Source organism: Rhinatrema bivittatum, chromosome 12, assembly GCF_901001135.1.
Source record: "Rhinatrema bivittatum chromosome 12, aRhiBiv1.1, whole genome shotgun sequence".
Lineage (NCBI taxonomy): Eukaryota > Metazoa > Chordata > Amphibia > Gymnophiona > Rhinatrematidae > Rhinatrema > Rhinatrema bivittatum.
In genome coordinates this window covers 41,148,861-41,166,044 of record NC_042626.1, presented here as the reverse complement: position 1 = coordinate 41,166,044, position 17,184 = coordinate 41,148,861, and the positions used below count along the sequence as shown (strand labels likewise).

At 42.2% G+C, this 17,184-nt stretch overlaps 1 protein-coding gene across 1 annotated transcript in view; it reads left to right on the top strand.

Moving 5' to 3' along the window:
- KCNJ5 (potassium voltage-gated channel subfamily J member 5) overlaps nucleotides 1–16,856 on the top strand; it is a 63,463-nt gene extending 46,607 nt beyond the window's left edge. The window contains exon 4 of the mRNA XM_029574146.1: nucleotides 15,154–16,856. Coding sequence (XP_029430006.1) covers nucleotides 15,154–15,476 — 323 coding nt within the window. The 3' untranslated portion in view covers nucleotides 15,477–16,856. The remainder of the gene's footprint in view (nucleotides 1–15,153) is intronic.
- Nucleotides 16,857–17,184: the final 328 nt, after the last annotated feature.

Sequence of the window (17,184 nt, the reverse complement as noted above, 5' to 3'; positions counted from 1 at the left end):
CCGCCTACCAAAAAACTACAGTCAAAAGACAAGTGCAATTTCATTTCCACAGCTCAATAAGCAAGAGTAAAACATTCTTATAATTTCAGTAATGTAAGCACTCATACCAATTACAAAATAATACCTTGTGTACAAACTATCCAACCTCACCTGGGAATGTTCCTAATCCATCCCTTTTGCTGCTAGTATGCGTACATTTCAAGCTTTTACAAAATACTTCTTGTACATGTACATGCTTCTTATATGTGTAACTTCCAATATCATACTAAAATCTGTTGAAATTTACCCCCTACATGTATCACTATAATGTCCATATGGGGTTCAGATAAACTGCTCATCAGCTTTTCGTGCTATATTCACACTTTACATGTATCAGCTCAGTGCCTGATACATTTATTTTTATTTATTTAATACTTTTTTTTATACCGCCATTCATGGTTACATCATACCGGTTTACATCTGAACTAAAGGTGGAAAATACATAAAACGGGTACTGGGGATGGGACAAGGGAGAAAGAGTGGTAGCAAAAACAGAGCAACAAATAATATAATAAAACTAACAAGCAGCAATATCACAAACTATATACATAGGTGCAGGTCAAAGTGGAGATACGGCTTAAGGTTAATGGAGGGAGGATCTACTCTGGGTAAGCCTGCTTAAAAAGCCATGTCTTCAATTTCTTTTTGAATTTGATGGTACAAGGCTCAAGTCGGAGATTTGTGGGTAGTGAGTTCCATCGCGTGGGACCAGCAATGGAGATGGCGCGGAGCCTTGTGGAGGAAAGTTGTGCCTTTTTGAGTGATGGTACGTGGAGGGTTCCTTTATTGTTTGCTGTGGTGAGGCGGTTAGAGCGTGAGAGGCAGAGAGGTTCATCAAGCCAATTAGAGTTGTGTCTGTATATGGATTTATGAATGATGGTGAGGGTTTTATAGAGGATGGGGAACTGTGATGACAATTCACAGAGGAGCAAATGTAATTTATTTAGATTCATAAAGGGCCATTTTCAAAGCTTTTTACTTGGTGAAAATGTGTTTACCTTTGTAAAAAAAAAAAAAAAAAAGGGATGGTAATTTTCAAACTGCTGCACATGCGCAAATGTGCACGCGTTTGCTGGCAGGTGCACATGGACGCGTCAATTTTATAACAAGCGCACTTTTATGCGCGCATGTTATAAAATCCGCTACCCGTGCGTACATGCTCGCATGATTTTATAACAACGCGCGCAAGTGCACGCGCATGCTGTCTCGCGCATATAAGTGGGGGGATTTTAGTAGATGCATGAGGTGATGATTAGGGCCTATTTCCCTGTTCCATCCCAGTTTGCCCCTGTATAGGAGCGGACTTCCTAAACCCCCTACCTAATCTGCCTCCCTTTTACCCTACGAGCCCCAACCCCTAAAACCCCGCTGACTACCCCCAATTCTTTTTATTTTACTACTTACCCACAGTTCATAGCAGCAGCAGCGTTTGCGGTCGTCGGATGCCGGCTGCGCGCTCGTGCGCAACTCGGACTTAGTGGTGCTGTCCCAGCCCGCCCATGCCCCTCCCGCACCCCACCCAGACCCCTCCCCCGCCCCGCTTTTCAAAATTCTTTCCAATGCGCATACCGGGAGATATGCGCGTGGCTGCGAGCCTCTTAAAATCCACGCAGCCTGCGCACGTTCCAGTCACGTGCAGATCTCCTGGACTTGCAGCATGAGAGCTTTTAAAATTCACCCTAAAGACTTTTGAATATTGCCTCAACCTGCCCCTCCCCAAAATGGGGGAAAAATACACATACTATTTCACAGCATGTATACGTTTACCTATGGGGAAAGGAGAGCATGGTGATTTCACTTTGAAATCGCTCTGTACTTTGCACCTGCTGCAAAGCATCTGTAAAGCCCGCTGTTACTTTTTTTGTGCACGCTGGAGTATTTTCAAAGGGAAACTCCACAGATGTGCATTCTATACCAAGGGACTCAAAACTGTCCCCATATCAGTGGGAGAAGTTAAACAGGGAAAACCTTCAAACTCTAAATACATTTCTTTTTAGGAATGAAAAGATAAAAGGAGAAAAATCATTTTCTTTGTTTTTAACTGCTGACTGATTTATTCTTTTCAGCTGCTATTTTAAGAGGGCTTGTAACAAAATAAATGATTTTGGTCCTTCATTTGAAAAGTGGAAGGCCAAGTCATAAACATATTTCAGATATTAAAATGGGACAGAAGAGATTCATTTTTGAGTTCTGTAGTCTACCAGCGGCACTGGCAGGGCCAGGGAATGCTACAGAGGTGACACATTAGCCTGGGAATACGGCTGCCACCTTACCCTGATCAAGGTAATGCATATAGGGAAAAATAACCTACTGTAGTTACACAATGTTAGGTTCCATATTAGGAGCTACCACCCAGGAAAAAGATCTAGGCATCATAGTGGATAACACTTTGAAATCGTCGGCTCAGTGTTGTGCAGCATTCAGCATTTTGACATCACTTGACACTTTGGTGCCTGTCTCAGGGCCAGCCAGCACCATGGGATGAGGTAGGATCGCTTCTGCCCTTTCTTTCCTGCAAACCAGACCCTCATAGAAGAGACAAGTGGTGTGGGCTAGGAAATTCTGGTATTCATAGTGAGGGCAGGAGGGTCCTCCCAGCTGGGTTTGGCCCAGCCCAGTAGGCTCCACTCCTCCTTAGTGAAATGACAGTGGGGCGAGCATTGGGAAGCCCAGCTTACTTGCAAATGGGTGGAAGGAGCCCCTGGGATTTGAGGCAGGGGGCCCGGGAGAGTCCATTTTGTTTTTTGTTTGTTTTGTGCAGATTTAATGTTTTCTTCATTTCAGCAAACAATCTAAACCAAATTAAACATTAAACAAACCGAAAAAATTACCCCCCCCCCTCACTAAAACAATTTTTTTTTGTTTTGCCTGCACATTCCTACAGTTCAATATACTTAGCTAAAATTACCTGGATAAAGTTATCCTGGTAACTTTACAGCTCACTGGTCTTTAAAATAGTGAAAAAAAAAAAGCAGTGGGCCAGTGACAGCCAATCTTCCCCCTCCCCCAAACAAATTAAAAAATTTTAATGTGGCCAAGTAGTCCCCTTCCTGCCCCGCAAGAAACTGCTAAAATTGTATCTTGGTTGAGCACCCGCACTCCCACCCACCAGGTATTGCTAGAATTGCAGAGTGGGCCAAGAAGCCCAATCCTCTCCCATCCACTACTTTAAAAGAATGGAGCCTTAAATCTCTACCCCCTACTCACACCCCAAAACATCCAAAAGTACCCCAGAAGTCCAGTGGGAGCAGTAAGGGCGTTTGCTTCCTCCCCCCCCCCCCCCCCCCCCCCCCCCTGCTGAGCTGCAGTCTGCTGTCAGCTGTACCAGCATTTAATATTCATGCAGTCACTCCACTCACCCTTTGATTGGTCCCTTCACTGACCAGCTGACCACCAGCTTTGGCATCTCCCCTGCATGTCAGTTGCAGAAGCAGAAAACAGAGAAGGAATAATATTTTAACTCTTAGGCCTAAGCTATCACAGCTTACGAAGACTCTGGTACACCAAGAGCTGTCAGTGATCAACGGGTGAGTGCTGTCAGTGATCAACGGGTGAGTGCTGTCAGTGATCAACGGGTGAGTGCTGTCAGTGATCAACGGGTGAGAGCTGTCAGTGATCAACGGGTGAGTGTGGTTAATGCCCCAGGGCTGCCTTTTTTAAAATCTGGTTAAATTTTAACCTGGTTAAAATGTAACCGCAGAGCGGGCCATGACATTTTGTAAATGCTAAGGACACTTAAAATAAGAGTTCTGATGCTGGGGTTTTCTGTTCTGGCACCAGCTTTGTAGGTTCACAAAACAAATGGACGGGTAAGCTGTTGAATTGGATCAGACTCAGAAGGTTATGGTGTAGATTTTTTCTGCAGCACAAGGAAATATTTCCACCTTTTTTTTTAATCCTTTGTGACCATTTAACTGACCCCAAAGTAGAACTCTTGCTAACCTCTCAGACCATCCTTCATGGAATCCACACTCAAACAAAGGGACTCTCACACTAACTTTCAAAAAGGAGATAGAGCACCTTTTAAACCAGAACAAGGGGAAAGCCGACAGTCACTCAGGAGTGCATGGTTCAGAGAAATGTATCCTTGAAGGATACTAATGAAACAGGAGAGTTAGGGCATCCCAACAGAGAGGTTCCATTAAAAGCAAACATAGTCCATGTGCCTATATGTAAAAAATCACCGAAGCTAATGATTTCCGAATTATCCCTAACAACTGAAAAGCAAGTTGTTAATACAAACAAAAAATACTCTTCGAAATGTCTGTATGCCAATGCCAGAAGTCTAAGAAATAAGATGGGAGAGCTGGAGTGTATAGCAGCAAATGATGAGATTGACATAATTGGCATCATGGAGACTTGGTGGAAGGAGGATACCCAATGGGACAGTGCTATATCAGGGTACTGCTGAACCATCCACCCAATAAGACTAATGGTAGAGGTTAAGCAGTACAGGTAAAGTACAGTAGAGGTAAAGTACAAATCACTCTGATTTGAGAAATGCAAGAAAATGTGATTAATTAAGAAATAAATTGAAATTAAAATTAAAGATATGCCTACAGCCTACAAATTTAGGCCAGGGCTACACATGGGATTTATTTGGCTAATCTCTAAAGTTAGCTGGACAAACCTCTTTGAATATTGACCTCAATATTTAAAAAAAAAAATCACTAACCTATCAAATGAACTACTGACTACCTACCTTCCTTCCTAAGTTTGTATAAAGAATGCCTTGTATTCTTATAATAGGATTCTTTTTCTGTAAAACATTATTTTAAAATTATTCTTCTAGTTCAATGCATTTCAATGAAAATCCAGGGCAGGGTAGGCAACTCCGGTCCTTGAGTGACATAAGCTATTTGATTTTTCAAGATATCCACAATGAATATGCATGAGATGCATTGGCATTCAGTGGAGGTGCTGCATGCAAATGCATTTTATGAATATTCAGTGTAGCTAGCTTGAAAACTTAACTGGCTTGCAGACTCGAAGACTGACATTGCCTTTCCTGGTCTAGGACTTGTTCTGCTGATTCTCCTGGTGTCCATCAAAATACTTTTTCAAAGTTGGCTGCTCTTTTTCACAAACTTGCAGATGTTTTGAAAAGTCACCATCTAAGCCATCGCTGCTGTGCTGCAGCCAGGTCCCCTTGTCATTTTTGAATAATGATCAGTAGAAGTCCGGAACCAGTCCCCAGCATGGGGGCTGCAAACAGCGGCTGGAAATTTAAGAGAAAAAAAAAAAGGCATTGGAAATGCAACTGTGTAAATCCAGTTACCAATAATGATTTGCTGCAGGAAGTCATTATCAATAACAAACCCTAAATTAAAAGCCAGGCAGGGAAATTAAGTTTTCACAAATGAGACGCTTTCCTGAGGGCCTCGATGGAACAGCATGCAATCGCATTAGGAGGAGAATGAAGCTGTGTCAAGCTATTACTGCACTTACAAGGGAGGGCACGCCATGTGTCCATTCTGCCTCTCTCTTAGGATCACAAGGAGCCATTGTGTCAGGCTTTAAAGGCATTTGAGTGCTCATCATGGAGGCACTTTAGGGCAATAATGGCACAACTCTGTGATCAAAATTACAGTTATTTTTCCCCACTTAGAGAATTTCTATTGGCCAATATTATCCAAAGCAGTTAATGTGGCAACCGTTAATGGGTTTAAGAATGATGTCATAGCGCTGTCACGCACAGTTCCTCACTTTTGTAGGAGTCCGTTAAAATAGCGGGCATTCTGCTTTTTATTCCTGCTCAGGTTGCTTTCTTTCAATGAGAGCTACTGTATTCCTCAAATATGGATTGGTGTAAAGTAAAGTGAAATGCACACATCAGTGGGCCTAGTCTGAAGTGAGACAATGCATGACTCATCAGTTAAACAGTATATTCGAGTCTGGCATCAAATTAATCTGGAGCAACTGGAAGATCCATTTGGGTTTGAGAGTTACGGCGAACCTTCTGCAATGCACCTGGCTGCAGGCTGAGGAAGAGGCAGCTCTATAACGCATATCAACTATAATGCCAACAAAAAGATTTTGCATGGCTTGCATCTTCACCATCCCCAGCTTCCTCCTAAGTACCTACAGTACCTGAATGTAATCCACTTTGAAGCGCTGGAAAAAAAAGTGTGAAAAAGCAGAATATAAATCTAAATAAATAAACAAATAAATACGTTCACACCTCTTTTCCTTAATAAGACACTGTTAAGAGGAACATTTTATTATGTGAGGGGGTACATAGGAGTGGGAGTGTAGTGGTGTGCCTGACACTCCCCTGTGGGAGGGGCTCTTTCTGCCCAGAGTGGTTTCACAAAACTCATGAGCCCACGCGGGTTAAAGTTCTATGGGGTTCCCTCTGTCCAAGAAAGAGTTCCTTCCATCCTGTTTCCGGTCCTGACCGTGGAGCTGGTGGACCCCAAGGATGGGGGCTCCCACTTCCCTGGCCTGTAGGATCAGGGAGAGATTTGTCTGGCTTTCTGATGTTCCAAGGAACCAGAGAAGAAGTGTCAAGGTAATGGGGGGTTACTCCCATACTTCCCATTTGTCTGAGAGAGATTTCTTTTGTGTTTCGGCAATAGAGGATTTTTCCTTTGTGGGGAGTCGGAGGGAAGACTGTCTTGCAGGGAGAAGGTCGCACAGAGCTGCTGCTTGAAGGAAAGCAGCAGCACGGGAGTTTCAGTTCCTACTGGGAAGGGGTTTGCATCCAATTTGCAGGACCACTGGGGAAGGACCCAAGGAGGGTCCCTTGTGACGCACATTTACTGCCAGGGAGTGCAGATTTACCAGTGACTGTCTCTGTGATTTCTTTTTTTTTATGGAACTTTATGCTCTATACTAATATGCACTATTCACTGATCAGCAGTGTACCACTTTAGACCATCAAGTATTTAGTAAAAGGATTTATTTGTGAACAGCTGACTTGTGCAGTATGTTTTTGTTTTTTTTTACTTTAAGAAGAAGAAAACCTCTTCAGCAAGTCTGAAGGCCCTGAAAGACTTTACTTTCCCCCCACCTTACCAGGGAGAATGGGTCAGAATGTGGTTGCATCTATCCCCAGTGGGCCCTGTTAGCTGGTGGGACAGGGGCAACAAATACAAATAGCAGCCATATTCATCCTGGAGAAAACTGGAGTCTTTGCAGGTTGTGATAGCTTTTAAAGACCTAAAAGTTACAATATTATTCTTTCTGTTTTGGCAGCTGTCATGTAGAGGAGATTCCAAAAACTAGCCTGGCATCCACACCAGAAGTGACTGTGGGCATGCATCTGAAGTAATACGATTAAGTTGTGGTGATTCAGCAAATTTTTTATTAAAATCAGAAAGACTGATAGGGAAAGGAATTTCAGGGATGGAAAAATGACAAGAGAAGTGCGTGTGTTGAGGAGGCGGTGATGTAAATGGGAGATAACAGGCAAGATGGAAAAAAGATGGAAAGAGGAAGCTAAGAGATGGAATGGCATTAAATCTTCATAGTTAATTTTTGCTTACTTTGTACAATATATCAAGCAGCTGCAGAAACAGATTCTTCAGGTTGCAAGATGACTGTAAAGCAGTATTATTTATACACTTTTTATTGTTATAGATATTATAATAAGTAAAACTGCATGCAGGATGTGAGTGGTACTTCAGCAGAATGGTTGCTTTGTACTGCCTCTTTCACTGCAATTCCTCTGTGTGGTACCTGGACTTGCACTGAGATTAAAGAGTGCTCATGGTGTTCCTGTTATGGCCCCCTGCATTTCCTGTACCAGGGGCTATAGACTTCTGCAAGTTGCAGTCGGTGTCAAAACCATAAACTGCAGCTGTGGTGCCCATGCCATTACTACCAGTCACATTTTCCATGCCAGTGCCATGACCCATTGCAATCTCTGCTGAGGCTGTGTTAATACCACAAGCGGCAGAGTCCTTCCTTATCGTGAGCCAAAATGCTTTCCTCAAGCTTCAATATGAATCCTAGGCTCAGTCCCCGCAGTAACTGCGCTTTGAAGATCATCGCAAGAGCCAAGGTTTGGGGAAAGAAGGCAGTGGTGGTGGTGGCAGTAGGAGGGGGGCCTTTCAAGGTCCAGGGCAGGATTGTGGGGTGGCAGAAAATTTGCCACCCGAAAATTGTGCTGCCATAGGCACTGGCCTAGTAAGTCTGAATGTAAAATCAGGCCGAAGATACAATATGAATGCCAGACTTGCAAGGTTTGTACGATGTGTTGGTCTGAAGCATAGGTTTTCAAACCCTCTGTTTCTAATGTCAACTTTGTTCCATTTTATGGGCCTAGCATTAACCATGTAGATTGTTTTTCTTCTCCATCCTAGTTCCAGTCGCTTATGGGAATCTTGTGTTGTACGTAAAACATATTGTAGTTGATTGAGGCTGCCTTTGTTATGTACTCTGAGCTAGTAAATTCAGCTCTTCTGTGGTACAACATTGACTAAAAGAGTCTAGTGGGTTGAGCGCAGAGCTATGATCACCCCGATATCACTCGTGATGCAATCATGCCTCCAACATTCTCACGTGTTGCGCCTAAACTTCCAACTTACAGATTTTTCCACTGCCTCTTTCACTATTTCTTTACCTGCATTGTAAGCTCTGTGATGTAAAGGACTTCCATCCTTCAGCAGCTCTGTGATTGTATGGCAGTGTCTTTCTTCCTGGTGCTTAATTATACAAAATAATTGAAGCAGAGGGTTAAAGCATAGAAAGGGCCGGCATGAGGTGGTGACCCAACAAACCTGTAAGAGCGAATGAGTGAGTTTAAAACAGTAAAGGGTAGGGAACTACTGAACTAGGCCAAGACCATGATTCAAAGTACATTTTATTAGAAACAGAACAAAGCAGTTGCTGATAGATAAGGACTATTTGGCCCAGCCAATCCACCCAGCTGTCCCTGTCTATTCTGCCACTGCAGAGACTGCTCAGTCTCCTATCACCTCTTTTTCTTGGTTCTACCACAGTCCTTTATATATTATTTATTTATTTAGATTTATATTCTACTTTTCAGCCACTTCCCTGCAAAGAATCACAATCTAAGTTTTGTACCTGAGGCAATAGATAATAAAATAACTCATTCAAGGTCACAAGGAGCTGCAGTAGGAATTGAACCCTACTCCAAGCATGCATCCATATTGCCATCATGTTGGCTGCTTCTACCTTGGCTGCTATCATGCTTGCAGGCAATTCCAGGCATCTACAATCTTCTGAACCACTTTCCTCACAACTATTATGTGCCCTTGGCCTTAAGCAAATGCTGGCTTCCTGAGGCCTACGGACATTCCAATGTTTCTGCCACATAGTTCCTCCTTTCCCCTTCATTCTGCTAGAAAGTAATGACTTACCCGGCTAGAACATCTGCTTTAAGGGGTGGGAAATTCAAAACCTTGGGTTTCTCTGGCTGAGTCCTGAACTCTGCTGCTGAATATTGACCTCTGTGTTCCTCTCTATGTAAGGCGCCATTTGCAGGCACCTTACGGTAGCCTTTCCCTTGAACTTCTTCCATTCTTTGGAGCCCTTTCACATCAGGAAGAAGGAGGATGCCTGATTTATTCTTATGAAGACAGATGAGGTTTATAGACACCACTCAGCTAAGGCTTTCACAAAAGTAAAATTAAATCTCTATAGATAGGAATAGTAAATCCTGGAGCCCTTGGAACAGGCAAGAAATCCCAGGGGTTGAAGTTATTGATGTGAGCTGTAAAGGTTAAGATAGGGGGGAACATAAATCTGTCCTGTTAGCTAAGAGATTTTGAAAAGAATTTCCCTCATTCTCACATCATGTTCCTTTATCCCATTTTGCCTTCTTATTTTAGCAGCGAATTGGATTTCTTACAACTTAGATTGGGCGGCTAGGTTTTAAAGAGAGAGAAGCCTTCAGTTTATATTTTTGAAACACCTAATTATCTTTTACAAAAGGACCTTAGGAGCAGATGTGTAGGATACACATTCCATTATGTGAATGCCTGAGTTTGAAAAGATTTCTAACAAAAAGGGAATTGGAAAAGATTAGTGGGACAAAACTAGACACTAGCTAAAGCTAAAATAAGATTTAAAAAAAAAGGTGGTGATATATAATTAGACCTACAGCACCTGAATGTAATCCACTTTCAAGTACCAAAAGACAGAATATAAATAAATAAAACACATATATATTGCCAACTAGTTAGATTAAGTCAACTAACTCACTTAAAGGCTGTTCAGATAAAGTTTTGGCATGTTTACAGAAATTGATTAATAAGTCTCTGGAAGTTGGTTCTGTGCCTACTCAATGTAAAACGGTGATTGTTTCTCCTTTATTGAAAAATGAAAGTCCAGATCCTAGATTATGTTGGTAGTTATAAACCTTTATAAAATCTCTCATTTGTAGCTAAAGTGTTAGAAAAAGCTGTCACTATCTAAGTTTCTGAATTTTCGAAATCAGCTGACCTTTTAGATCCGGCTCAAGCTGGTTTTAAGCGTGGCTGTAGTACAGAAACTTTACTGGTTTCCTTAATGGATGATGCTTTACCATTGATTGATAGATGTGAGGGTGCTTTATTGTTAGTGTTAGATCTTTCTAGTGCTTTCGATTTGGTTAATCACCGATTACTTTTGAAATGTTGTAAGGCCTTGGGAATTGAGGGTATAGTTCTGAAATGTGTTTTCTTGCCTCTGAAATATTTGTGTGTACTGAAACATACACATACTTTCAGAGCAAAACCAAGTGATATTTTATAAAGTGTGCAGCTTTCACAATTCAGTTTATAAAATACTAACATTAATCTCTACATGTCCACATATGCATGCAAATGGTGTACCACAGATAGGTTTGAAAGTTAGGTTCCCTGCATTTGCATATTTTTGAGTGCACAAAAATGAGGCATTCTGGGGGCATTCTGGGGGCCCCCAGGGCGGAGTTGGTACAGGGAAATCATTTATGTGCATACTTTAGATTTTCAGAAATACACATGTAAATGTACACAAATACACACATTTGCACCTGTTCCAGAGCAGATGTAAATATAAGCATTTAAGTCAGTCCTAATTTAAAGCAGACTTACACATACAAATCCACTTTGAAAATTTGGCTAAAGTCCAAATGACTTTCTACTTAAAGACTTTAGCTCTCCATTTTCGGTTATAAAATTTCCTTCATAATGATCATTGGACATCTGCCCATCATAAGCATATGAATTCTGAGGGCTCCAGTGCTTTTAGGAATGTTTTATCAGAGGAGATGATCAGTGGGTTTAGAGTGGAAGGATGTCCCACTTCCCAACTAGTTCAAACACCCTTTCAAAACTTCTTGGTAGCAGGTGGCTTGAGGAAAGTGAATTTCTAACCATAAGTTCAAGGAACAGTTTAATGAGTGACAGATTAAACATGTTACAGGTGGTTGTGATTTATCTTTGGTGAAGTATAGGCGTCATTGTTTCACACAACTAGCATCTGGACACCTGCATTTGTACATCTACCTCATAGACCTGTACCAGTGAGATCCACAAAGAAACATCTGCCCTTTCAAACAGTACCAGCGAGAGCCACCATTGGGGGACCAGAAAAGTTAAGCCATAACTATCTAAGAATGCCATCTACATTTAATTAGATTCAGTTACTTCTTGCTCCCCTTTGCCAGAAGGACATGTTTACAATTTGCAGTAGGTACATCCCAGATAGAACTGGCCTCTTTGGAGCTGACAGGGTATTATTTTAATTAGATATACTTTCCTTTGGTTCAAAAACTCAAGGGAGTATTACAGTATAGGGGTTGAAGTTCTGAGATGGATCTAGGGGGTGATTATAACTGATGATCATAAGATGTCCAAACATATTGAAAAGGTAGTGGCAAAAGCAAGAAGGATACTAGGGTGCACAGGGAAAGGAATAACCAACATGGAAAAGGACGTTATATTGCTTTTGTATAAATCTCTGGGGAGACCTTCTTTGGTATACTGTGTACAGTTCTGGAGGCCACCTGTTCAATCAGATATTAACCAGATGAGTTGATCTAGAAGGCAGTTATTAATATGGTCACTGATCGATACCATAAAGCATATGGGGGCAGGCTTAAAGATCCAAACATGTAACCCCTGGAGAAAGAGAGGGAAAGGGGAGATATGATAGGGACATTCCAGTATCTCCAAGGAATAAATGTACAGGAGGTGAGCCTCTTTCAACGAAAAGAAGCTCTAGATCAAGGGGTCATGGGATTAGAGTGAAAGGAGGATTAAATTAAGGCGATATTTCTTCATAGAAAGCATGTTGGATGCATGCACGGCCTCCCAGTGGAACTGATGGAGACAAAAACAGTAGCAGAATTCAAGAAAGTATGGGGCAAGCACAGAGAGTTTCTGAGGAAGGGGAAAGGATAGTGAAGACAGGCAGATTAGAAGGGCCTTAGGATCATTTTCTGCCTTCATAGTCTTTTTATTTGTCTCAGCAAGAGAGAAAATTATTTTTTGACAAAGCAGCATAACAAAACTCAGAGCCTGATGTTTAAACACTCTGAGCACCTCAATATAGGCACCTAAGTTAGGTGATAAAGTTAAATTCCTGTATTTGGATGATAAAAGATGCCTAGCTGTCACTTTAAATACATTAAACTGAGACTGCTATAAGAACAGCTATGGCCACATCTAAGTTTAGTCACCTAATGATGGATATCACCACTGACCACCTAACTTCATTGCCTAACCTGGCCCTTTGTAAGGCACCTAAATTTAGGGACTCAGCAGCATTTAGATCTTTTGAATTAAGACAGAAGAGAATAAAAGATTTGAATCAAAATCTCATGGTATCATGGAGCTACAGTAGACACCCAGTTGGGAGGAAGGGACATCATTAGCTATAGGCATCCCAGGTGTGTGCACTGTTCATGCTTGCTTCCCGGATCTTTAAACTTGTTCCTGCCCCACATCTTTCTTCCCCGCACTTCTCTTCTCTGTGCCCCAGTCTGGCGCTTGTAACATGGCCATTCCTTTTGTCATGGTACTGGTGCGTCTTGTCTTCCTTCCATAGCCTACATGGAACAATGGTCAGCAGTTTGCACCTTACTGAGTTCTATGTCTGCAAAGCCCAGTGCAATTCAAAAGAAGTCAAGGGCTACAGCAGGAGGAACAGCTGAGCTTCAAGCATGGGGGCCAAGGACAAAGAGGGAGGAGGTAAGGAACTGAGCTTAAAGCTTGAGGGGAGGGAGAGTGGGGCTCCAAGTAGAACAACACAGACTTGGGGGGGGGGGTGTGGGGAGAGCAGGGTCGCCCTAGAATTTGCTGGTGGGTAAGTAGGCAGGAAGGAGAGTGAGGACTCCCAGGTTGGAGAGAAAATGGGGGAGAAGAGAGCAAGGCCTCCCAGATTGGGTGGGGGAGAGTAAGGATTAAGGTTTGGGTGAGGAGAATGGGCACACAGAACTTGAGGTTTGAGGAGACAGCAAGTTGGGGTGGTTGGGGTGTAGGGGTGTAGAGGTGTGGTGTGGAGGAGTAGCCTAGTGGTTAGAGCAGGGGGCTATGAACCAGGGAAACCAGGGCTGAAATCCACTGCTGCTTCTTGTGACCTTGGGCAAGTCACTTTACCTTCCATTACCTCAGGAAAATGTGGCTGGGAGGTCTGAGATGCTCTGGGAATGGGATATGAGTGGTAGGAAAAGGGAAACTGAAGGATGGGCAGGCTTGAGATATGGTGTGGAGGGCCTGGGGAAGGGGTAAAAGATGATGGAAGAGGATAGAAAAGGTGCTGTGAAAGAGTGGTAATAAATAAACGAGAGGTTGGGTAAAGTGTAAAAGAGGGCAGAAAGGGACTGGAAACAGGGGAGGGAATGAGTGACGGAGGAAGTTCAACTACTAGTGAAGGTATGAGAGGCAGAGAAAAATAGACTAAGTACAGAGGGTAGTAATAGGGGACTAGGGAGTGGGGTGAAAGATGAGGGAAACAGGAGTGAATAAGAAAGCGGAGAGATTAGGAGATGGACAGTGTTAGGTGAAAGGTAAAAAGAGGAAGATTGTAGAATGACAAAGAAGAATAAAGGGTGAAATCTAGCTATGAGTGGATAAAGCAGCAGAAAAGAAAGATAAAAAGGAAAGATTAATGTGAGAGAAAAAAATGTAGGGGTGGAAGTGAAGAAGAAGACAGGAGAGGGAAGTAAAGAAAAATGGATAGGAGACCCTGGAAAAAAGAGTTAGAAGACACAAGAGAAAAGTGGAAAAGGTCTGTCTGCGATCTGTGTGTGTGACTGAGTGAGGTATTCCTGCACTGTTCTGGCAGAAGCTTAGTAAGAGGTGAGTGCAGAAGGACTCAGGGAATCCTCACTGGGACCAGGCTCACAGTCCATGCAGAATGAATCCCTGATGAAATCCTGCATGGGAATGTAGAACAGAGATACCGGTAATTTACAGGGCAACTTTTGAACGGATTTCCTGCATAATCTTAGCTATCACATGAATTCAGATGCACTTTGTCTACAAACACTAAAATCACAAGAACATAAGAAAATGCCATACTGGGTCAGACCAAAGCTCCATCAAGCCCAGCATCCTGTTTCCAACAGTGGCCAATCCAGGTCACAAGCACCTGGCAGGATCCCATGGGTTAGACAGATACTAACTATCCTAGGGACTTTTCCTCCAGGAACTTCTCCAAACCTTTTTTTTTTTTTTTTTAAATGCAGCTACATTAATAGCTTTCATCAAATCCTCTGACAATTTTTTTTTTTTACTCAATGCTTAGTTATGCATTGAGTAAAAAAATATTTCTCTTACTAGTTTTACATGTATCACCTAGTAACTTAATTGTGTGTCCCCTGGTCTTTGTACTTTTTGAAAGAGTAAACAACTGATTATCTATTTCTTTATTTATTTATTTAAAAGGATTTATCGCCCGCCTCTCCAATGACTGAGGCAAGTTCCAATAATAAAAACATTAGGACATACTGAACAAAATATCACTACAATAATGTAAAATTCAAAACAATGACATAAGGCACAGTCAGCAGCCTCCTCCTAAAGCCCAGTGCTGCTAACAATCAAACTATGATTCTGCAATCAATCAGTAAAAGCCTGTTAAAAGAGCCAAGTCTTTAAATTCTTTTTGAACTACTTAATATCCACTGTTGTTGCCACGTGTCAGTCTTTAACATGTACTGTCTTTTTTGGACCCTAGGAATGACCTGCCAGGCGCGAAGTTCCTATTTGGACACGGAGGTGCTTTGGGGTCATCGCTTTACCCCCGTTCTCACCCTGGAGAAAGATTTTTACGAAGTGGACTACAACAGCTTCCACGACACCTATGAAACCAACACACCTACTTGCTGTGCCAGGGACTTGGCAGCATCCTTCCAAGAAGGAGACCTCCTCAGCCGTCTCTCCAGTGCTACCCTGCAGAGCGGCGACACTGAAGCAGAGGCAGGGTTAGTGGAGGAGGGGTTTGAGCTCAACGGAGCAAATGGCACAGCAAGCAAAGTGCAGGGAGACTCTTCTGCTTAGATCCATGGACCTGTGGCAGAAAAGCAGAGAGGTTTTTGATCAGCTTCATTCTTGCCAGATACGGCTCTTCTGTTAGTCATGGGACTCATTTATGGGGCATAATCTCAAGTCGGTCCCTAGAACTATTCAGTTGTCACCTCCTTCATTCAGCTGTGTATCAGGCGAATTTAAAACCCATTCTCCAGTACAGATTCCTGTGGATTTCTTTCACAGACTTTCTGAGCTGAATGCATTGAGAATGAGATTGCCATCTTGCTGATTTGGAAAAAAAAAAAATGAAATGGTGAAAGATTGTTTTCTTTGCACTGTGACATGCACCTTTCAATCAGATCTTCCCATCTTGAGCAGGTGAAGTGCTGTAACTAAACAGAGGATGCAGTTCCACTGAGGAGGGGTACTTTGTGCTTGTCAATAGTCAGACGAGAGAAACCCCAGATCATTTATAAGGCCTCAATACCCTCAAACTATGGAGATGGATGATGCGGGGTCGGAGGGTGCCTGATCCCTAAGAAAGGCCTGTTACCTGTGCAATGAAAGTTCTACATTAACCATCCCTGGAAACTTGAGTCCCGTGCACTGTGAGCGCCTATTGCTTCGAAGCTTCATGGCAATCCACCTGTGAACTCTGAATCAACTGGTTGATTAAATAAAACTTCAGTACAATCCTGACAGCTACAGCAGTTATAGCAGCACTAAATCTAGAGAATACAAAACTGATAGAAAACAGTGATACAGTTTTCTCCTTCTAACACTGCAAGAATTCTTGTATTGTAAAACAACTAGAACTGACCACCCCAAAGTTAAATGCAAAAAAAATGTGCTTTGCTCAATGGAGCAAGCCTGGAGACGCAAGCCTGAGTGGTGCAGGATAACAAAAACAAGACAAAACCCACCAAGTCACAATTATTTTTCGAGATTTTGTATATTAGATTTTACTATCCAGCTGAAACAGAAGAAGCCATGCTGTTTAGTAGACATATTTTCTTACCGGAGGCAAAGACATAGGGGTACTTGGCACAGAGGGAGAGCGCCCTCTTTGGCACTAATTCATACAAGGAAGCCTCCTTTCCCTGACTTGCCTTTCCTTGAATATTTAAAACTTATTTTGCCTATTTCTTTGACGTCCTAGGCCATCATTTAGACTTTGTTTCTGTTATAAAAATGTAGAAATAAGGGTCAACAAACAAGTCATAGGTGTGGATTTTTTTGTACTAATATGATACTTTTGTGACTTGCTTTCGTGATCTATGCTTTGTTCATCAGAGCATTGCAGCATAGCTCTCATAATGTAATTGCCAATATATTAAAGTAGTCCAATAAAAAGTATCACCTACATCTTCTTTATTGATCCTTATTTCATTGTGTCCAAGTAAACTAACAGACAGCAATTACTAGAGATGTGAATCGTGTGCCAGATCGTCTTAACGATCAGATTCGGCTGGGGGAGGGGGGGAATCTGATCATTAAGATATGTGAATTGGAATCGTTCAGGAGGGTGGGGGAGGGTAAGGAATTGGTTTTAAAGGGTCGGGGTGGGTTTTAGGGGTTGTTTTGGTGTGCCAGTTTTCCCGCCCTCCCCCAAATAATTCCCATGTCCTATTTAATGATACAATACAAATGCCCCTGATGATAAATCGGGGGCATTTGTATTGTATCGTGCACTCTAACGATTTTGGACGATTTTAAAATTATCTGACAATAATTTTAA